This window comes from Macaca nemestrina, chromosome 13, assembly GCF_043159975.1.
Source record: "Macaca nemestrina isolate mMacNem1 chromosome 13, mMacNem.hap1, whole genome shotgun sequence".
Lineage (NCBI taxonomy): Eukaryota > Metazoa > Chordata > Mammalia > Primates > Cercopithecidae > Macaca > Macaca nemestrina.
The window spans coordinates 117,299,953-117,323,810 of record NC_092137.1 but is presented as its reverse complement, the minus strand read 5'-3'; the positions used below and the strand labels follow the sequence as shown (position 1 = coordinate 117,323,810).

The window sequence follows — 23,858 nt, the reverse complement described above, 5'->3', positions numbered from 1 at the left end:
ATGATAAATGTGTTGCCATTCAAATCACTGTTATAGGTAATATGTTATTTTTCTGCCTGTTCCCAGGTTTTTTTTGTTTTGTTTTTTGTTTTTTGTTTCCAAAAGCTTAATTTTCAGAGCCTCTGTGTTGTTTCAGCCTGCTTGGTTTATCTGGTGCCTCTGGGGCTACACCTGAGGAGGGAGAAGGGTTTTCCCCAGGCTAGACCTTGGGACTTCTCTCCATGAAGACCCCTCCTCCTGAGGATGCTCCTGGCTGCCTCTGGGGAGCGGAAGAGCAGAGGAGCGTCAGGCTGCAGAGCAAAGAGGCTTCCCGGACCAAAAGGCTTGTTGAAGCTGGGTCTCTCTAGGCAGATCGACTCACGCCCGCAGTGTCTCTTGGTGGAAAAGGGGTACCTCAGACCCAGGAAGGAAGGAGAGTATTTTCTCTATTAACAACCCCCAAAATTATTTTGCCTGATATTATTAGAGGAACTCAAAGAAGGAAGAATGAATCTACCTGGGTTGCCTTCTGTCCCTAGGTCAGGCTTGGAAACATTGAGTCTGGCTTTCAGCGTGCAGGGCGGGGGATGCAAGATGCTCTGCTACGGTGCTGATTGTACAGTCCTGGGGCCCCAAACCAGCTCACTCTCTTATCACCACCTTTCGGAGCTTTCCTTTGATTGCTTCTTGCGTTGTTTCCAGGGTTTACCGTTGTGCTTAGTGTGGAGGGGCATGGGGAAATAGGCTCATCTTGTCTCAACCAGAAGTCTCCACTATCGTATTTTAACTGATCATATTTTGAAGTATTAGGCACAGTCACATAATTAAACATTCCACTCACTAGTAATATTGGCTCCTAACGTGTATATGGTTTGTTTTCAAAAAGCATCTGTGGTAGCTTGTATTACAAATCATGTACAGGGAACAAGGTGGTGTAGATTCACTTTTCCTTGCTCCTGCCTCTAATACAGCTAAATACTTGGAAATTATTCTACAGACAAGGATAGAAGAGCTCCGAAAACTGGAAAGAAGAAAATAGGCTGGGTAGAGACGACAGGAGTAGAGAAATGACAATGTGGTGGGTTCCCTGGGTTTCCTTTTTGTCTTCCACACACACCCCTGGACTGAGCATTGGAGAAATGTGCAACACAGTCTGTTATGTCAATAGGCGTAGGCATAAAATCTCAAGAAAAGCCTGCATTCTGGCCAAAGGGCTAGGAAAGGGAAGGGAAGTCCAGTGGAGGCCTAGTAGGGGGCTGCAACCCTCTTTCCACAATCAGGGCATGGGCTGGTGACCCATCTGCCCACAGTAGCAGCTTCAGAATACTGGTAGACTGACCTCCATGCTCCATGCACCCACACCCAGAGCACTGGCAGGCGGGATCAGGATCAGGATCAGGCTGCCTGCCAGGGCTCTGGGTATGAATATGTGGGGTCACTATTGTCCACCTGCATGCACAGTAGTGAAGCCGTGGGTCAATTCAATGCCCATTCCACGTGTGGAGCACTGAAATGGCAGGCCATGCTACCCACATGACAACACTGGCAGAGCCTGATGCCTCCTTCCTTACACCAAGGGGCATAAGGAGACCCAGGCAGCCACTCTGGCTCTCCCCACTCCACGGAAAGTGGTCCATGGAAGTGGGTTGAGCCTCTGCAGGTGGCACCAGTAGGGATTAATCAGAAGTCTCCGCAGTGGCAGAAGAACGAAGCAGACAAGAATAGCATGCAAAGGCTCAGGAAACTGAGCTGGCATTGGACCCACAGCCCATGAAAGTAGGCCAGAACCTACACACTAAACCTAAACAGGGTGACTGCCTTCTGTCTAAAACAGAAGATTTAAATAGGATCAAGAGTCTCCTAACATAACCAAGATTCCCAGGATACAACGGAAACTCACCCATAATCCCAAAGACCAGGTAAGCTACTGTTTGAATGAGAAAAGACAATCAACTGATGCCAAGACTGAGGCGAATCAGATATTGAATTATCTGACAAGGATTTTCAAGCAGTCATTATAAAAGTATTCCAACAGGCCAGGCGCGGTGGCTCACGCCTGTAATCCCAGCACTTTGGGAGGCCGAGGCAGGCAGATCACGGGTTCAGGAGATGAAGACTATCCTGGCTAACATGGTGAAACCCCATCTCTACTAAAAAATTAAAAAAAAAAAAAAAAAAAAGCCAGCATGGTGGTGGGTGCCTGTAATCCCAGCTACTCGGGAGGCTGAGGCAGGAGAATAGTGTGAACCCAGGAGGCAGAGCTTGCAGTGAGCCGAGATCACGCCACTGCACTCTAGCCTGGGCGACAGAGCAAGACTCCGTCTCAAAAAAAAAAAAAAAGAAAAAAAAAGAAAAAAAAAAGCTCCAACAAATAATTATTCTCTTGAAACAAATGAAAAAAACTGAAAACCTCAGGAAAGTCATACAAAAGAATCAAGTGGAAATTATACAACTGAAAAATACAATAATTAGAGTAAAAAAATATATATATAAATACCATGAAAAAATCATGCAGTCATGATAAAATAAATATATCAAGGTATAGACCAATATGCTCAGGAGCCCTACTGAATGTTTACCGTGTGCCAGATGCTGCACTAAGCATTTTCCCTGTATTAATTAATGTGATCTCACAACAATCCCATGAAGTAGATACTGTTATCCTTAATTAATGGATGAGGAAACTGAGACACAGAGAGATTGAGTGACCTGCCTCAGATCACACAGCTTGCTAGTGGTAGAGACAGGCAGTCTGTTCCAGTCTCTGCTCTTATCCACATGTAGTATTATTGCATAGTGTTCTGCTGCCTCTTGGGAGAATTAAAATTATTTAAGTCATTCATCTCAATGGGCTGTTTCTTCCAGGGCTGCCACAAAAGCCTCTCCCTAGTGTCTCTAACCTCTACCCTCACCTCTGTGTTCAGGTTCCTCTCCTCCCACCCTCCTGCTCACCCACTGAAGTCCACCCTCAGACTTTCTTGCTCCTTGAACTCATCTCTGCCTCAGGCCTCTTGCACAGCTCTTTCCTCTGCCTGGAACGCTTGTTCCAGATCTCCACATGGCTCCTTGACTGGCACTCTGTTCAAATGGTGTTGTCTTGGGGAGGACTTGCCATGACTCCATTGTATTGTATTCAGGTAACATCTCGCGATTGTCCTTTTGTTTATTTTTTTGAGACAGGGTCATGCTCTGTAGCCCAGGCTGGAGTGCAGTGGTGTGATCATAGCTCACTGCAGCCTTGACCTCCCGGGCTCAGGTTACTCTCCCATCTCAGCCTCCTGAATAGGTGGGGCCACAAGTGCACCACCATACCCAGCTAATATTTATATAGACAAACATATTAAATATAAAATATTTAATTTTGTACTTTTTGAAGAGCTAGGGGTCTTGCTATATTGCCCAGGCTGGTCTCGAACCCCTAAACTCAAACAATCCGCCCATGTTGGCCTCCCAAAGTGCTGGGATTACAGGTAGGAGCCACCATGCCTGGCCTATTGCGCTTTTTTATTCTTTTTTCCTAACTAAGCTTAATAAAAGGAGAGGCCTTGTTTATCTTGTTCACTGCTATATCACAAGTAGCTAGAACAGGCCTGACTTATTGTAGGAACACAAATATTTGTTGAATGAACAAATAAGTAAATGGCAGATGAGTTATAGTTTTCATTACCTGAAAACCAGAGAGATAAACTTATTTTGAGACCTAATTTTTAAGAGGAATTTGTCACACGGATCCTTATATAATAAAATAGACATTTTCATCCGTACAGCTCATTAACAACAGTGTACCTTTCTTACATTTCTGCTTTGTAAAATACACTTTTAGTATGTCCTGAATGTGGCATTGGTAGTGAAGTTATCCTTAAATCTTAATGCTTTAAAAAAAATCTCTTAGCTGGCCAAGACTTTAAAGTTGATCTATTATTTTTGTTTGTTTTTGGTTTCTGTTATTCTTTTTGAGACGGCGTCTCTGTTGCCCAGGCTGGAGTGCAGTGGCACGATCTTGGCTCATTGCAGCCTCCACCTCTCGGGTTCAAGCGATTCTCCTGCCTCAGCCTCCCAAGTAGCTGGGACTACAGGCACGCGCCACCACACCCGGCTAATTTTTGTATTTGTAGTAGAGACAGGGCTTCAGCATGTTGGCCAGGCTGGTCTCGATCTCCTGACCTCCTGATCCACTCGCCTTGGCCTCCCAAAGTGCTGGGATTACAGGCGTGAGCCACTGCGCCTGGCCAAGTTGATCAGTTATTAAATATATGCTGAGCATAGAGTACATGAAAAGCACCTGCTGCTGGGCTTATCTCATGACCAGCCGATGTCACTCTTGCCTTTATCTTTGTCCTCTGGGAGTCCTCCTCTTCCTCACTGACGATAAAGCCTATTTTTCTTCCCCCACAAAGGCCACTCCTAGCCCCTCTCTCTGTGACATTGAAAACAAACAGAGTCCCTGGAACACTAATGGTCTCTCCCCTCTGAGTGCCGAGGGCCTGCCTAGTTACTTGTTTTCCTGGAGCGTGCAGGGCTCTCCCAACTGTCTGTTAGTTAACTGACTGCTAGGTGCCAGGGGGTGGGGGGTAGGGGGGCATACAATGGAATGCAGGACTACATCCAGCCTTTCAGGAGCCTACAGATCAGCAAGTGAGAGAACACAATCACACCAGGGACGTTCTAACCATCACTAAAATAAATCTCTCATCACAGCTACTCCTTTTCCTAGCTTCTCTATTTTTGCCAATGTAACTTTTCCATCCCTGTGACTAAGAGATGAGTAAGAGATGTAAGAGGAAGAGCTGGTTTGGCACAGAACACAGTAACTTTATTTGAGGTTGAGTTTGAGGTTTAGGTGCGACAGGCTTGACTGAATCATCTCTGCTCCCTTCTCCTACACTGACTCAACCAACTGCCAGATCCTGAAGACCCTGCCTCTGAGAGGTCTCTCACACCTGCATCCTGATTCCAGCGCAAATCTGAACAGCAGCAGCAGCCCTGGGGCCATCTCCAGGCTCATCACCCTCTCCTTTCCCAACTATTCTTCTTAAACCCCAATGCTGAACTTTCGGTTCTCCAACAGCTATTTCAGTGCCCACTCTGGGAATATGTCCTTGTTCCTGCAGCTATAACAAAATACCTTAGACTGGGTACTTTATAAACAAAAGAAATGTATTTCTCACAGTTCTAGAGGCTGGGAAGTCCAAGATCATGGTGCAGACAGATTTGGTGTCTGGTAAAACTTTGCTCTTTGCTGCTTCTTTTTTAACATACTAATTGTACACATTTATGGGGTACATGTGATATTGTGACACATGCATCAGGGTGTTTAGCATATCCATTACCTTGAACACTTATTATTTCTTTGTTGGGAACATTCCAAATCTTTTAGATATTTTGAAATACATAATATATCATTAACTATAGTCACCTTACTGAGCTATCAAATACTAGAACTTATTCCTTCTATCTAACTGCATGTTGATACCCATTAATCATTAACCCACCTTTCATTCCTCCCTATTCTCTCCAGCCTCTGGTAACCACCATTCTACTCTTCGCCTCCACAAGATGAACTTATTTTAGCTCTCTCCTATGAGTAAGAACATGCAATATTTGTCTTTTTGTGTCTGGCTTATTTAACATAACGACCTCCAGTTCTTACTCTCTGCTTCTAAGACAGTACCTTGTTGCTACATCCTCATGTGGCAGAAAGCAGAAGGATGACAGAGATGAACACTGTGTCCTCACATGGCAGAAGAAATGAAAGGGCCAGCTAGCTCTCTGAAGCCTCTTTTACAAGGTTATTAATCCCATTCATGACGGTGGAGGCTTCATGGCCTAATCATCTTGCAAAGGACCCACCTCTTAATATTGTTGCATTGGGGATCACGTTCAATGTGAATTTTGGAAGGACACAAACATTCAAACCACAGTAGGACAGAAACAAGCAAAGCTTCATGGTTTCTGCCCTTGTGCATATTCCACCCTACTTCTCAAAGGCAGGCTCCAAAGGACTTGTGGACACCCCCCACTGCCCAGCCTGGCAATCTAGGCCCCCTGAACTTTCCCTCCAGATTCATCTTCTACTAGAGCTCCATGCACGCCTGTACAGGAGGAAGCCCATGCCTTCATGTACCTTTATCTTTGCTCCCCTAAGCCTGGATGTCCTCTGCACTCCTGCCTCCTTCTCCAACACCACCTGTCAAAATTCTAATCTGTCCTTCAATGCTCCACTCAAAGCCCAATGCCCTTGTAGGCCGTTCATGATCCCCTATCCAAAATGTGTGCTCCCCATCTTTGAGTTCTCATGGTACCCTTTTGTACATTTCTGACATTCGTCGTGTTATACTTGAGGATCAAAGTAAATGGACATCTTAGCCTCCCTCTTCAGCTATCAGAGAAAAGGGTCCCTGTCTTACCCATACTGGAGGCTCCTCATCTCTCCACCACAGCAGCTGCCTCATACACAGGATGCTTTATACCAAGGGTGACCATACAATTCACTTTAATTTATTGTTCAAACTAGAACACTAAAGTGAAAGGAGCACAATAATTATGCAGGGCTCCAAGTGAAATTGATATTGTCCTTGGCTACTTGGACATGCAGTTATCTTTTTATGCCAAATGAAGGCTCAAAGAGCAAGAATGCTGGTTGTATGGATGGACAGTGATCAGCATGAAGAAGTGGGAGAGTTTCCTGTAGCTGGCATTGTTGGGGATGGTCCTACGGGGCAGGTGGTCTCTGAGGTATGTCCAGAAGGTACAGATGGGATTCAGGAAGATCCCATTAGACAGAGACAAGAAGAAACGGCACTATGGAAGGTTGGATGGTGGGAGCAAAGGTGGACTGCATTTGATATGTTCAGGGAAAAGTGAGTGTGGTTTAAATTATGGTTGATGTTGGGGAGAAATAGGCAACACGGTTGGAAAGTGGAGTTGGAAGGAACTTGGCTAACACCAGCCTAGGTCTGGTCTTTATCCAGGAGGTAAGAACAAGCACCCACATGTTTCTGAGCAGGAAAGAGACAAAGCAAATGTAGAATTTTAGGAGGGTTCATCTGGTAGCTGTGTTTAGAGCAGGGAGAGGCTGAGGAAGGGGAGGCCATATGGGATCACTGGAAATAATTTCAGTGTAAGATGATAAGATATTAAAGGAAATATTGGTTACCAAAAAGAGTCAGGAGAACTTAAAGCGAAAAGTTAACAAGGCTCTGTGATCCACGGGGGTCAGGGGTGGCTTTGGGTTATACTTTGTATAGGTTCTATCTGTTGGTATCGAGATTGAACTAAGAAAGTCAAGGGGCAGAGATAATTTGGAGGAAGAGGCTAAATTTAGATTTCCATATGTTGAGTGTGAGGTACCAGTGGCTCATGTAAATGGAAATGTCCAGTAGAGAGTCAGGGAGGAACACCTAGGAGGTGGGCAAGGTCAGGACCAGTGAGAACGATTCAGGAGTCATCCACCTGCAGGAGGCCATAGGTGAAAGAAAGGATGAGATGTCTGGGGCCAAACAGTAGGAAGAGTGATGGCAATTATCAAGATGAGATCTCGGAGAAAGCCTGCGCTTAATGGAGAAGGGAAAGAGGAAGAGACTGAGGATTTGGGGGTGGGGGAGTTGAATGACACAGTCCTGAGGACTAAAGGAAGCTTTGAGAGAGGTGCCCAATTGTGTCAAATTTTGCAGAAAGGTTGAGAAGGATAGACTCGGTGAAAAATGACTTTGGCAACTGAATGACAGTCAAAATGAGAAATGTCTAAGGAAATGAACCAGAAATGGATTTCTCTGGCTAATGACATTGCCGGAGGCTGACAAAGGGGCATTGGTTAAATGTTGATGTGATATGTGTGTTTCCTTAAGAAGGACTTAAAGACAGAACAACCTAAAAGTCAGTTAGATACAACTAAAATATGAATGCTTCTTTTATTTATTAATTTATTATTACTACTATTTTGAGACAGGGTCTCAGTCTGTCACCCAGGCTAGAATGCAGAGGCGCAATCACGGCTTACTGTAGCCTGGACCTCGTCAGGCTCAGGTGATCCTCGCACCTCAGCCTCTCGAGTAGCTGAGACTGTCAGTGCACAGCACCATACCTGGCTAACTTTTGTATTTTTTAGTAGAGATGGAGTTTTCTCATGTTGCCCAGGCTGGTCTTGAACTACTGAACTCAAGCGATTCTTCCACTCCAGCCTCCCAAAGCGCTGGGATTATAGGCATGAGCCACCACACTTGGCCTGAATGGCTCTAACATTAACCAGGTTTGTGACCCAAGACCAAAGTACCAAAATGATAGTTACTAACCTGTGATACCTTTTTTCACCTATAAGGTAGGAATACTGGGCATAGAAGAAAGAGCTTTTCTTGATACAGATCCCATCATAATGATACCTGGGAAAATAAAGGCTGTCTTTAAATTTATGTCTAACTACTGACATGCTTTAGGGAAAGCAGAAAACAGGCGAGCTAATGAAGACTTGGAGTTCTTCTCCAGGTTTTATCATTGGCTGCATTTCTCTGGAAAAGCTAATCCTTCAGTCTGACCAAGCTATGTAGACAAGCAACTTCATACACTTTCACACATATCAGCCTTGAAATGGGCTTGTGGAGGCTCTCCTCTGCTTGCCTGATGCAGGACATGCTCATCTTAGAGAGATGTGATAGGGAAAGTCTCCTGTGCCCTGCCCTGCCCCCTCAACCACTGTCTCCCCTACCCCCCGGCACCCATTAACCTTTTTCAGGTGAAGGGAAAATGACACCAAGGTTCCTTCCACTGAAGTTGTCAGAAACCCAGTAGAGAAGTCAAGAGCCTTCTCTGCAGCCCAGACTTTCCTCCGCTAAGCCCAGGGGACTACAGCAGCTTGTCCCGGAGGCTTAAGACAAAATGTTTTCAAGTTCATTATTGCCCAATATTAGGTTTGGCAAACACTTCCACTGTCTTCAATTCCTTGGTGAGTGGCAGCCCCGTTTCCTAATTTGGCTTCAATGTCTTCTCACTGATTTCCCCTCGCAATTTAAAACAAGCAACAAATAGCAATAATAACTGAGTGACAATTATGACACAAGGCACCCAATAATGCTGGAATTTCTTTTCACGTTAGAAATACAACCTTTGGGCTGGGTGCAGTGGCTCACACCTGTAACCTCAGCTCTTTGGGAGTCTGAGGTGGGTGGATCACCTGAGGTCAGGAGTTTGAGACCAGCCTGGCCAACATGGGAAAACCCTGTCTTTACTAAAAATACAAAAAATTAGCTGGGCGTGGTGACAGGTGCCTGTAATCCCAGCTACTCAGGAGGCTGAGGCAGGAGAATCGCTTGAACCTGGGAGGCGGAGGTTGCAGTGAGCCATGATCATGCCATTGCACTCCAGACTAGGCGACAAGGGTGAAACTCCGTCTCAAAAAAAAAAAAAAAAAAAGAAAGGTAATATAGCCTCAGGACCGCACCTCCCGCACATAACTCAAGTATGCTAATTGGGTGAACACTGAAATTTTAGTTCAAAGGGTAATTAAAACAGTTCCAAGGCTGGACATAGTGGCTCATGCCTATAATCTCAGTGCTTCGGGAGGCCAAAGTGGGAGGATCACTTGAGCCCAGGAGTTTGAGACCCACCTGGGCAATTTAGCAAAACCTCATCTCTAAAAACGTAAAAATTAGCCAGGCCTGGTGGAACACACCTGCAGTCCTAGCTGCTCAGGAGGCTGAGGTGGGAGGACTGCTTGAGCCCAGGGGCTTGAGGCTGCAGTGAGCAATGATCACACCATTGCACTCCAGCCTAGGTGACAGTTCCATTATTTGATGTGTGTTAATTATTTAAATATTTCAAGAATGAGACATTTACATAACTGTAGAACAATAAAAATATATTGTAACCTTCATATTTTAACAAAATTCCGAAGAAAATAGAGGCCAGCGTTTGGTTCTAGCACCAACTGAATGATTTCAGGCACTGGGAATTAATGTGAATTGTGGACACTCTTTGGTAAGAGTTGTTATTTATAGTTTGTTTTGGTTTGCATTTTTTGTCATTCATTTTGTGATTTTCCAAATCCTTGTTTTTAACACTTGAAATAAAACAAAAATTCTAAACCTACCTGGCACTTCCTCTAGTGCCCAGCCTCCGGGTGCCAAGGTCAGGAAAAACCAATCTCACAAGCTAAAAGAATAAGCCAGATTTAAAGTTGCAACTTGAAAACTTAGAAACAAACTTCCAATTTTTTTATCCTATAATATTTAAATTATATTTCTATTTCCTCCTTTCTAATAAACAATAAAGAAAATAAGTATAACAATAAAGTAATACAGTAACAATAAAGAAAATAAATGGAAATGAAATTTTTGAGGAAAAAAAAGACAAGTGTGAAAAAGAAAACATACCCCTTGGAGGTCAGGCACGGTGGCTCCTGCCTGTAATCCCAACTTTGGGAGGCTGAGGCAGACAAATCACTTGAGGTCAGGAGTTCAAGATCAGCCTGGCCAAAATGGTGAAACCCTGTTTCTCCAACCTGGTCTCTACTAAAAATAAAGGCTGGGCATCGTGGCTCACGCCTGTAATTCCAGCACTTTGGGAGGCTGAGGCAGGTGGATCATGAAGTCAAGAGATTGAGACCATTCTGGCCAACATGGTGAAACCCCGTCTCTACTAAAAATACAAAACTTAGCTGGGTGTGGTGATGTGTGCCTGTAGTCCCAGCTGCTCAGGAGGCTGAGGCAGGGGAATTGCTTGAACCTGGGAGGTGGAGGTTGCAGTGAGCCAAGATCGCGCCACTGCACTCCAACCTGGTGACAGAGCGAGACTCCGTCTCAAAACAAACAAACTTAGCCGAGTGTGGTGGCACACACCTGTAGTCCCAGCTACTCTGGAGGCTGAGGCAGGAGAATCACTGGAACCAAGGTGGCAGAGGTTGCAGTGAGCCAAGATCATGCCACTGCACTCCAGCCTGGGTGACAGAGTGAGACTCTGTCTCAAAAAAAAAAAAAAAAAAAAAAAAGAAAAAGAACAAAAGAAAAAGAGAAAAAAAGAAAACGTATCACTTGGAGAAAATGCCATTTAAATGTCGATGTTGGCCAGGCGTGGTGGCTGTAATCCCAGCACTTTGGGAGGCCACGGTAGACAGATCACCTGAGGTCAGGAGTTTGAGATAAGCCTGGCCAACATGGTGAAACTCTGTCTCTACCAAAAATACAAAAATTAGCCGGGCGTGAACCCAGGAGGCAGAGGTTGCAGTGAGCCGAGTGCATCACACTCTAGCCTAGGCAACAAGAGTGAAACTCGGTCTCAAAAACAAAACAAAACAAAAAACTTCAGTGTAATTTCTTCCAGTCTTTTTTTCAAAGCCCCAATATGTGTAAGTGTTCTCTGTGTTTCAAATTTAAAACCTGGCATCACGCAATTAGCATGTCTGCAGCTTTGCATTCTATTTTCTTCCCTCAACATTATGCCATGGACATTTCCCCTTGTCATTAAAAATTTTCTGGAAACAGGGAATTATGAACCACAGTTATAATTGGTCTCACAGGTTGGCATCATAGTCCAACCTGTGAGAATGCTATAATTTTCCCATTTTTCTCTTTTTCTAATGTGATAGTCATTTTCACTTTTTAAATTATTATTATACTTTAAGTTCTAGGGTACATGTGCAGAACGTGCAGGTTACACAGGTATACGTGTGCCATGTTGGTTTGCTGCACCCATCAACTCGTCATTTACATTAGGTATTTCTCCTAATGCTATCACTCTACAACCCCCAACCCTGTGACAGGCCCCACTGTGTGATGTGCCCCTCCCTGTGTCCATGTGTTCTCATTGTTCAATTCCCACCTATGAGTGAGAACATGCAGTGTTTGGTTTTCTGTCCTTGTGATAGTTTGCTGAGAATGATGGTTTCCAGCGTCATCCATGTCCCTGTAAAGGACATGAACTCATCCTTTTTTATGGCTGTATAGTATTCCATGGCGTATATGTGCCACATTTTCTTAATCCAGTCTATCATTGATGGATTTATAATCCTTTGGGTATACACTCAGTAATGGGATCTCTGGGTCAAATGGTATTTCTAGTTCTAGGTCCTTGAGGAAGCACAACACTGTCTTCCACAATGGTTGAACTAATTTACACTCCCAACAACAGTGTAAAAATGTTCCTATTTCTCCACATCCTCTCCAGCATCTGTTGTTTCCTGACTTTTTAATGATCGCCATTGTAACAGGTGTGAGATGGTACCTCATTGTGGTTTTGATTTGTATTTCTCTGATGACCAGTGATGATGAGCATTTTTTCATGTCTGTTGGCTACATAAATGTCTTCTTTTGAGAAGTGTCTGTTCATATCGTTTGCCCACTTTTTGATGGTTTTTTTTTTTTCTTGTAAATTTGTTTAAGTTCTTTGTAGATTCTGGATATTAGCCCTTTTTCAGATGGGTAGATTGTAAAAATTTTCTCCCATTCTGTAGGTTGCCTGTTCACTCTGATGATGGTTTCTTTTGCTGTGCAGAAGCTCTTTAGTTTAATTAGATCCCATTTGTCTATTTCGGCTTTTGTTGCCATTGCTTTTGGTGTTTTAGTCATGAAGTCTTTGCCCATGACTATGTCCTGAATGGTACTGCCTAGGTTTTCTTCAAGAGTTTTTAATCGTTTTAGGTCTTACATATAAGTCTTTAATCCATCTTGAGTTAATTTTTGTATAAGGTGTAAGGAAGGGATCCAGTTTCAGCTTTCTATATATGGTTAGCCAGTTTTCCCAGCACCATTTATTAAATAGGGAATCCTTTCCCCATTGCTGGTTTTTGTCAGGTTTGTCAAAGATCAGATGGTTGTAGATGTGTGGTGTTATTTCTGAGGGCTCTGTTCTGTTCTATTGGTCTATATACCTATTTTGGTACAAGTACCATGCTCTTTTGGTTACTGTAGCCTTGTAGTATAATTTGAAGTCAGGTAGCATGATGTCTCCAGCTTTGTTCTTTTTGCTTAGGATTGTCTTGGCTATGCGGGTTCCTTTTTGGTTCCATATGAACTTTAGTTTTTTCCAATTCTGTGAAGAAAGTCATTGGTAACTTGATGAGGATGGCATTGAATCTATAAATTACCTTGGGCAGTACGGCCATTTTCACAATATTGGTCCTTCCTATCTCTGAGCATGGAATATTCTTCCATTTGTTTGTGTCCCCTTTTATTTTGTTGAGCAGTGGTTTGTAGTTCTCCTTGAAGAGGTCCTTCACATCCCTTGTAAGTTGGATTCCTAGGTATTTTATTCTCTTTGTAGCAATTGTGAATGGAAGTTCACTCATGATTTGGCTCTCTGTTACTGGTGTATAGGAATGCTTGTAATTTTTGTACATTGATTTTGTATCCTGAGACTTTGCTGAAGTTGCTTACCAGCTTAAGGAGATTTTCGGCTGAGAAGATGGGCTTTTCTAAATATACAATCATGTCGTCTGCAAACAGGTATAATTTGACTTTCTCTTTTTCTAATTGAATACCCTTTATTTCTTTCTCTTGCCTGATTACCCTGGCCAGAACTTCCAACACTATGTTGAATAGGACTGGTAAGAGAGGGCATCCTTGTCTTGTGCTGCTTTTCAAAGGGAATGCTTCCAGTTTTTGCCCATTCAGTATGATATTGGCTGTGGGTTTGTCATAAATAGCTCTTATTATTTTGAGATATGTTCCATCAATACCTAGTTTATTGAGAATTTTTAGCATGAAGGGCTGAATTTTGTTGAAGGCCTTTTCTGCATCTATTGAGATAATCATGTGGCTTCTGTCATTGGTTCTGTTTATGTGATGGATTACATTTATTGATTTGAACATGCTGAACCAGTCTTACATCCCAGGGATGAAGCCGACTTGATCGTGGTGGATAAGCTTTTTGATGTGCTGCTAGATTCGGTTTGACAGTATTTTGTTGAGGATTTTCACATCAATATTCATCAGGGATCTTGGTCTAAAATTATCTTCTTTTGTTGTGTCTCTGCCAAGCTTTGGTATCAGGATGATGTTGGCCTCATAAAATGAGTTAGGGAGGATTCCCTCTTTTTCTATTGATTGGAATAGTTTCAGAAGGAATGGTACCAGCTCCTCTTTGTACCTCTGGTAGAATTAGGCTGTGAATCCGTATGGTCCTGGACTTTTATTGGTCAGTAGGCTATTAATTATTGCCTCAATTTCAGAACCTGTTATTGGTCTATTCAGAGATTCAACTTCTTCCTGGTTTAGTCTCGGGAGAGTGTATGCTTCCAGGAATTTATCCATTTCTTCCAGATTTTTTAGTTTGAGTAGAGGTGTTTATACTATTCTCTGATGGTAGTTTGTATTTCTGTGGGATCAGTGGTGATATCCCCTTTATCATTGTTTATGGCATCTATTTGATTCTTCTCTCTTTTCTTCTTTATTAGTCTTCCTAGTGGTCTACCAATTTTGTTGATCTTTTCAAAAACACCAGCTCCTGGATTCATTGATTTTTTGAGGGTTTTTTTTTTTTTGTGCCTCTATCTCCTTCAGTTCTGCTCTCGTCTTAGATATTTCTTGCCTTCTGCTAGCTTTTGAATTTGTTTGCTCTTGTTTCTCTAGTTCTTTTAATTGTGATGTTAGGGTGTCGATTTTAGATCTTTCCTGCTTTCCCTTGTGGGTATTTAGTGCTATAAATTTCCCTCTACACACTGCTATAAATGTGTCCCAGAGATTCTGGTACGTTGTGTCTTTGTTCTCATTGGTTTCAAAGAACGTCTTTATTTCTGCCTCCATTTCGTTACTTAACCGGTAGTCATTCAGGAGCAAGTTGTTCAGTTTCCATGTAGTTATGTGGTTTTGAGTGAGTTTCTTAATCCTGAGTTGTAATTTGATTGCACTGTGATTTGAGAGACAGTTTATTGTGATTTCTGTTCTTTTACATTTGCTGAGGAGTGCTTTACTTCCAATTATGTGGCAATTTTAGAGTAAGTGTGATGTGGTGCTGAGAAGAATGTATATTCTGTTGATTTGGGCAGGAGAGTTCTGTAGGTGTCTATTAGGTCTGCTTGGTGCAGGGCTGAGTTCGGGTCCTGGATATCCTTGTTAATCTTCTGTCTTGTTGATCTAATATTGACAGTGGGGTGTTAAAGTCTCCCATTATTATTGTGTGGGAATCTAAGTCTCTTTGTAGGTCTCTAAGGACTTGCTTTATGAATCTGGGTGCTCCTGTATTGGGTGCATATATATTTAGGATAGTCAGCTCTTCTTGTTGAATTGACCCCTTTACCATTATGTAATGGCCTTGTCTCTTTTGATCTTTGTTGGTTTAAAGTCTGTTTTCTGAGAGACTAGGATTGCAACCCCCTGCTTTTTTTTGCTTTCCATTTGCTTGGTAGATCTTCCTCCACCCCCTTATTTTGAGCCTATGTGTCTCTCTGCACGTGAGATGGGTCTCCTGAATACAGCATGCTGATGGGCCTTGACTCTTTATCCAATTTGCCAGTCTGTGTCTTTTAATTGGGGCATTTAGCCCATTTACATTTAAGGTTAATATTGTTATGTGTGAATTTCATCCTGTCATTATGATGTTCGCTGGTTATTCTGCCATTAATTGATGCAGTTTCTTCCTAGCATTGATGGTCTTTACAATTTGGCATGTTTTTGCAGTGACTGGTTTTCTTTCCATATTAGCGCTTCCTTCAGGAGCTCTTGTAAGGCAGGCCTGGTGGTGACAAAATCTCTCAGCATTTGCTTGTCTGTAAAGGATTTTATTTCTCCTTCACTTATGAAGCTGAGTTTGGCTGGATATGAAATTCTGGGTTGAAAATTCTTTAAGAATGTTAAATATTGGCCCCCACTCTCTTCTGGCTTGTAGGGTTTCTGCCAAGATATCCACTGTTAGTTTGAAGGGCTTCCCTTTGTGGGTAATTCGACCTTTCTCTCTGGCTGCCCTTAACACTTTTTTCTTCAACTTTCGTGAATTTGACAATTATGTGTCTTCGGGTTGCTCTTCTCCAGGAATATCTTTGTGGTGTACTCTGTATTTCCTGAATTTGAATGTTGGCCTGCCTTGCTAGGTTGGGGAAGGTCTCCTGGATAATATCCTGAGGAGTGATTTCTAACTTGGTTCCATTCTCCCCATCACTTTCAGGTACACCAATCAAACGTAGGTTTGGTCTTTTAACATAGTCCCATATTTCTTGAAGGCTTTGTTAATTTCTTGTTACTCTTTTTTCTCTAATCTTGTCTTTTCTCTTTATTTCATTAATTTGATCTTCAATCATTGATATCCTTTCTTCCACTTGATCAAATCGGCTATTGAAGCTTGTACATGCGTCACAAATTTCTTGTGCCATGGTTTTCAGCTCCATCAGGTCATTTAAGGTTTTCTCTACACTGTTTATTCTAGCTAGCCATTCGTCTAACCCTTTTCAAGGTTTTTAGCTTCCTTGTGATGGGTTCAAACATCCTCCTTTAGCTCGGAGGAGTTTGTTATTATTGACCTTCTGAAGCCTACTTCTGTCAACTTGTCAGTTATTCTCTGTCCAGTTTTGTTCCGTTGCTGGCGAGGAGCTGTGATCCTTTGGAGGAGAAGAGGCACTCTGGTTTTTGGAATTTTCAGTGTTTCTGCTCTAGTTTTTCCCCATCTTTGTGGTTTTATCCATCTTTGGTCTTTGATGGTGGTGATCTACAGATGGGGTTTTGGTGTGGATGTCCTTTTTGTTGATGTTGATGTTATTCCTTTCTGTTTGTTAGTTTTCCTTCTAACAGTCAGGCCCCTCAGCTGCAGGTGTGTTGGAGTTTGCTGGAGGTCCACCCAGACCCTGTTTGCCTGGGTATCACCAGCAGAGGCTGCAGAACAGCAAATATTGCTGCCTGATCCTTCCTTTGGAAGCTTTGTCCCAGAGGGGCACCTGACATATGAGGTGTCTGTTGGCCCCAACTGGGAGGTGTCTCCCAGTCAGGCTACACGGGGGTCAGGGACCCACTTGAGGAGGCAGTCTGTCCATTCTTAGAGCTTGAATGCTGTGCTGGGAGAACCACTGCTCTCTTCAGAGCTGTCAGACAGGGACATTTAAGTATGCAGAAGTTGTCTGCTGCCTTTTGTTCAGCTATGGCCTGCCCACAGAGGTGGAGTCTACAGAGGCAGTAGGTCCTGTTGAGCTGCAGCAGGCTCCACCCAGTTCGAGCTTTCCCGGCTGCTTTGTTTACCTACTCAAGCCTCAGTAATGGCAGATGCCCCTTCTCCCCCGACACCTGGCTGCAGCCTCGCCTTGCAGGTCGATCTCAGACTGCTGCTGTGTTAGCAGGGAGCAAGGCTCTGTGGATATGGGACCTGCTGGGCCCAGCATGGGAGGGAATCTCCTAGTCTGCCAGTCCTAAGACCTTGGGAAAAGTGCAGTGTTTGGGCAGGAGTGAACCGTTTTTCCAGGTACAGTCTGTCACGGCTTCCCTTGGCTAGGAAAGGGATATCCCCTGACATCTTACACTTCCCAGGTGAGGCAACACCCACCCTGCTTCAGCTCACCCTCCATGGGCTGCACCCACTGTCCAACCAGTCCCATTGAGATGAAGCAGGAACCTCAGTTGGAAATGCAAAAATTACCCGTCTTCTGCATCAGTCTCGCTGGGAGCTGCAGACCGGAGCTGTTCCTATTTAGCCATCTTGGAAGCCAGATCCCATTTTCACTTTTTATTATCCATTTGTTTGCCTAATTTGTTTTCACTTTCTGGGTTTGGCTAGTGAATGCTATCTTGTTTATCAGCACTTTGTTAGAGAGCCATGAAATTACACTTATGATCAATAGAAGTCTGGTCTAGTTTCTGAATCAAAGCGGTTCATGACAAGAACGGCATCCATGACATGCATGTTGAGAGTGGAAATCCTGGATCATCATGAAATTACAAAACACAGAGCAGGGAAGCCACGACGTTTGGAGCTGTCAAGTAATTATTTCTGTTCTTTTTCTACACCCTGTCCATAATCATTCAGCCCTCGCCTCTGCTTGGTTGCATGTTGCATCCCCCCCTTTTTTTTTTTTTTTAAATTAGCTCCCAAGCAGTGGGATTCGATGGAAATGTGAACCATTTTTCCTCTTTTCTGGCTCCAGGTCCTACTCTCTTCCTGCAAGAAGCCCACATAAGCCGGGATGAGGAGGCAAGACAAAAGAGCAGAGTAGGCAAATTTGACACAATTAACACCTTGGTCATGCCTCCAAATGTGGTGGGTCTTTCAGGGAAGAAGAACCAAAATGTACAGGAGGAAAATGACAGGAGACAAAAGGGGAAGTCAGCCAAATCTAAATGCAGAATTAGAGGCTAGAAATTCCTGTTGTCAACAAGAGATTCTGGCAATTTCATCTCCTCTAACTTAAGAAAATCATTGAAAAGCCTTCCTATATGTTTAGTTGCAAAGCAAAATCAAGACGCACATTTTAAGTACCTAAAGAAATTATGATAAAGTATGCAGCAGGCTCAGATTCTAGCCCTGAGAAATAATCTGGTGTTTGGGAGAGAAAAGCAGAAGTAAAGTGCCTGATTGTCAGGCAACGTAATACTCTGTACATTTGATAATACTGAGTCACCCCAACCCCTGACTATCCTGTGATTTCATGTTAATATAGAGAGCAAATACAACACGGTTAAAATGAAAAAATCAACTGGGATAACTTGCAGAAAATATAAGTTAAAAATTATATCCTGAAAATAGACAGAACTCAAACAAATCAATAGGAAATACACCCCAATAGAAAATGGTCTGGTGGTAATACGTACACACAACATACACATGACCAAAGCGCATGCAAAAGTGCTCACCTTACAATCCAATAAATGCAAGTAGAAACAGCTAATTCTAGTTTTTACCCAACAAGTTTTCTGGGGTAGGAATGTTATGAATTTGTGTTAACAATACCATGAATTATCATCAGGGATGAGCACTGACTGCAATTGTTTACAGTTGGTTGCAAAAAGCAATTTGGCAGGCCATACGTGGGGATCTATCCTAAAAAAATGACCAGATATGGATGGGGACTTATAGTGTTTAAAACAAAGGAAAATTACAAACAACCTGTATTTCCAATAAGGGATATGGTTAGGCTGGGCGCGGTGGCTCACACCAGCACTTTGGGAGGCCAACGCGGATGCATTGCTTAAGCCCAGGGGTCCAAGACCAGCCTGGGCAACTTGGCAAAACCCTACTCTACAAACAAAACAAAGGTAGCCAGGTGTGGTGGCACAGGTGTAGTCCCAGCTACTTGGGAGGCTAAAATGGGAGGCTTGCTTGAGCCCAGGAGGCAGAGGTTGCAGTGAGCTGAGATCATGCCACTATATTCCAGCCTAAGTGATACAGCAACACTCTACCTCAAAAAAAAGGGAGGATATGCTTAAATTATGGTACACCCCCCAAAATATTTCACAGCTATTATACAAGATGCACTTGAAAATATCTTAATGTGAAAATGTTTATGATATTTGAGGCAAAAAGAATGATAAAAGTATTTCTTGGGTGCTTTCCACGTCCCAGGACTGTTCTATTCTCTTTACATGTGTTTCTCATTCATCTCTTAAAAGAACCTCATGAAGTAGGTACTATTATTAATATTACTATTATTAATATCCTCACTTTACATATGAAGTGGAAACAAGATGGTTATCTTACCCAGGGTTACAGTCTAAGAAGTTCCATTCCAGGCTTGGTGCTGTTAAAAATTTCACCATGTTACCTGATGGCTATCTGTCTATCTCTGCCTGTGTGTCTGTCTATCTACCTATTTATCAGTTATTTTCACATTCAAGTGAAAATAATTGAAGAAGAGTTTGTCAAAAGGAGTCCTTATAATAGGTATGGTCAGGAGGTAAGAAAGCAATAAGAGGCCGTGCAGTACTCAAGGCCCAAAGAGGAGACAAAAATCAAATTAGGAAGGAGAAAGTCTTCTGAGGGGTCCTCTTGTCTAATTATTATCTGTCCGTCCATCATCCATCTACACATCGGTCTTTCAATTCATCTAAGCCTTGCAGCCTCTATATGACAGGATGAGGCAAAAAGATAGCAGATAACACGCCATAAAGTGAATTGTGAGATGCATACCCTAGGGGACTTGTGTCCTCAGGTAGTTAGCTGAAATGTGGTTATGGAAAGCTACAGAAGCCCTTAACACTAATCCCCCACAATGAGGTAGAGAGAAGAGCACGCATAAGGGGCTTTCCGACTTCGAGACCACCCTCTTCCCTGGTGTGGGAGGGCTGTGGGCCCCCTCAGGCCTGAGTCACTCAAAGAGCGGCATCAGATTCCTGGTGGGCAGTGAGGGCAGGGCTGGCCAGCGGCTCTGGCAGGAGAGTGGAAGAGATGGGTGCAGCTGTGGGTTCAGCTGGCTCACCCACCATCTGTGCAGGCTGAGAATGGCTGTGTCCTCTCCATGAAAGAGCTGGCATGTGGGAGAGCCCAGACTCTGCCCTGCGAGGCTCCCTGGAAAGGCGGTCAGTCACAGCAGCCCTGGGAGGTAGCCTGCTGGGCGAGCAGCACGTGACCACTGAAAAGGGTCTTTCACCAAGCCTGGGGATGCCCTGGGACAGTCGCAAGGAGGCCCTGAACACCACCACGGGGAGACAGGGTCCGCCTGCCCCCAGAGCCTGCAGCCATAAAATAACTGTCCAGCCACTTACCTCCTTCTCCTTCTCTCCCTCCCAGAGGGGTCAGGCCATACCTGGTGAGCTGTGGGAGGAGGCAGAGGGAGGGAAGAAGCCCCAGGCCTAGTTCTCTGTAGCAAGATACCAAGCTGGAGGGGAAACAGCTTTACTTTAAACCAAGTTCAGAGTTTTGATATTATCTGGGACTGGATACTCTAAGCATCAGACTGATGACATTGCTGGGTAGTTACAGTGACAACAAGACTTGGTGTCATCCAAGAGTTTCCAGCAAGGTCATGCTGATTGCTCAAATGCTCACTCAGGAGCTGGAGAAGAACCAGCCACTGGACACCTTCAGACACAGAACAGGAAGATGAAGTCGCCATGTGGTTACTTCTCCAGCTCCTGCCGGTCCCATATGTGTGCATGAGTGAGCGTGCATGTCTGCAAATGAACTACACACACGTGCCTGTATCTCTGGACAGGGAAGTGATAGCCGGCACTCATTTTCTTCTTTTTACATGTTTTCCTCTATTTTCCACATTTCCTGCAAAGGGGATGTAGTCCTTTTATAATCAGAAAAACATCAGTAAATGTTATTTCAAAAGAGGAAGTCAGCCTTCTGGAAATTCCCTAATCCATGTAAAATATCACTTGTACCAGGAATGAGTCTTACCCATCATATGCCCAGTACAGCCACAAAGAGCAAGAAACATTCCAACATCTGCACAGGAACTTGGCGAGAAACTGACTCCATTCCCAGGGGAGGAGGGAGGAAGTGAGAATTGCGGATTTTGTTGTTTCTCTTGTAAACACGCTTTGGGATCATATCCTTTTCCTTTCCCCTCCCTTCTCCATTCCGTCACAAATTCAGCAGCACGGAGACCCTTCCCAATACCAGCTCAACTGATGTGGCCCATTTTTCAGGCAAATTTCCAACAAGGGTTCAAAGTCAGTACCTTGGCATCTTGGGGGAATTTTAAAGGAATCCTAGAGTATTGAGATAAAAAATGCCGCCTAGCTGCATGTAGTCACACACTGGAGTCTCTCTTTTTTTCTAATGCTTTGCAGTGGAATTACCATGAAGGTGAAACAGCCTTATAAAAAGATCTTTAAAAGATTGTGAAAAAGAGTTTTTGCTATGTTAGAAAAGGAGGTAGGAATCCCATGGAGCCAAAATACATCAAGTCAAAGTCACCCACTTCCCTCTGATAAGGGTGGTAGATGGCCGGATGGGAAAAGGCTGCAGGGCCAGGATACCCGGCACTCAGCTCAGCCTTGGATGACATTTCCCAGTATTCAAAGTGATGAAATGGCAAAATATGAGCTGGATGATAGCAGCTGGGGGATTTCCCAGCTACCGGGAAAACCTTAGAGTTACCTAGCGAGATGACTTGATAAAAGACACACTTTTCAAACACAGCCGCTTCAGCAGATTGGGAAGACTGGATGAACCACCTGTGATTCAAGAACATGGTGACAAATAGAACTGCAGGTCAAAACTGAATAGGTGGCTGGGCACAGTGGCTCACACCTGTAATCCCAGCACTTAGGGAGGCTGAGGCGGGCAGATCACGAGGTCAGGAGATCGAGACCATCCTGGCCAACACAGTGAAACCCAGTCTCTACTAAAAAAAATACAAAAAAATTAGCTGGGCGTGGTGGTGCATGCCTGTTGTCCCAGCTACTTGGGAGGCTGAGGCAGGGGAATCGCTTGAACCTGGGAGGCAGAGGTTGCAGTGAGCCAAGATCATGCCACTGCACTCCAGCCTGGCGACAGAGCAAGACTCTGTCTCAAACAAACAAACAAACAAACAAAACAAAAAATTGAAGAGGTAAAATACAATAGGAATAAGAGAATAGCTACTCTTGGGTTCAAATAATTATATGATGATAACTGATAACATTTTGTATTTATATAGACTATTAATATTTTACAGTTTACAAGACTGTTTGGAGAGGCTTACCTTAATTTCAACTCTTTAGAAAAAAATACTTAAGGGTTGATCCTGTTGACTACAAGTTTAAAGTGAACATATACAGAAAAATAAAAGCCAATAGTAGCCAAAAAAAGGTAAGCGCTTTTGTCCTTTGAGCACATCTGAGGCAGTGGGTTACACCCTTGGGGCCACCTTTAAGAGAAACATCAATAATTGAAGTCATAATGAAACAGGTGGGCAGAGAGGTGAAGGGAAGACAGGGAGAGGTGAACAGTTGTTTCAAATATGTAAGCAGCCTCCATATTAGAAGATTCTGTGATTATCAGAAGTGTAGAACTTCCACAAATGACCAGAAGTTTCAAAGATGAAGACTGTGTTTGGGAGAATGGATCTAATCATTTTGATGTTTTGCAAGTAAAATAGAAATCCACAGGATTGCTGGGGGAAGGGTAATGGTTTGGCCACATCCCTTGATGTCAGTCAGCCATGCGCCCCCTAATGCTGCAAGTTCACTCCTGGACATACAGATGCAAGAGGCAGGAGGCTCACTTGAACCTGGGAGGTGGAGGTTGCAGTGAGCCGAGATCGCGCCACTGCTCCAGCCTGGGCAACAAGAGGGAAATTCTGTCTTAGAAAAAAAAAAACCAAGAGATCCTAACCCCCAGAGGAGATCTTTTAAGAGCCAATGAATTCTCTCAGCACAACCCAATTGTGAGCAACATCAGTTGTCCGATACCACAAAGTGGCTCTTAGCTTGTGTGGTGCCAAAGCATCTCTCAGAACTTGGCATTTCTCTGCAGGGAATACCATCCCAGCAAACCTGGCTCCCTGAGGAGTGCTTGGAGCTGCCATAATTACATTCCCTTAGGTGCTACCCATTCCTCATCCTTCCTGGCCCCTCACTATGAAGTGTGGACAAAGGGAAGTGGCTAACAGGACGACTCTTCAATTAGCTGAAGGATGTTGACCAGCTAGTGGGAAGGAAGCCAAAGATACCCACTGAAAATCCATTAGACCCAAATACATTGCAACACTTCCTCCATTAACTTGCTTCCCTTTTTTGCACTCAGTGAATAGAGCGTTCTTTATCTTCAACAACTTACCTTCCCAAAGGTGGCCGGGTTGACTTGGTTCTCAGTGTTTTGCCCACAGGTCTCCACGTAAATCTCATACATGAGACAGCGAGGGACACTGCACCCTTCGCAAATGCAGAAGTTGTCGACCAACCTGGAGGAGAGGAGGACAAGGAAGAGGAAATTGGCATGTTTTTCTAGAGGCAAAATATTTTGTCAAAATCAATGGTCAAGATGTGTGTGAGGTTCCAATAAATGAAACGTCTAATTCATTGGATGAACCCCTGCGAAGGCTCACAACC

General features: G+C 43.7%; 1 protein-coding gene across 11 annotated transcripts in view; it reads right to left on the bottom strand.

Annotated features, from left to right (window-relative positions):
* Positions 1-23,858, bottom strand: part of LOC105490113 (regulatory factor X8) — an 84,085-nt gene that overhangs the window by 46,448 nt on the left and 13,779 nt on the right. For 7 of the 11 annotated variants that reach the window (XM_071077243.1, XM_071077239.1, XM_071077240.1 and 4 more), the window contains exons 2-4: positions 23,587-23,710; positions 10,061-10,122; positions 8,271-8,357 (exon numbers count right to left, since the gene is read on the bottom strand). In XM_071077243.1, the coding sequence (XP_070933344.1) occupies positions 8,271-8,357; positions 10,061-10,122; positions 23,587-23,658 (221 nt within the window). In that variant the 5' untranslated portion in view covers positions 23,659-23,710. The remainder of the gene's footprint in view (positions 1-8,270; positions 8,358-10,060; positions 10,123-23,586; positions 23,711-23,858) is intronic. The other 4 variants (XM_071077248.1, XM_071077247.1, XM_071077246.1 and 1 more) reach the window with 1 other exon arrangement.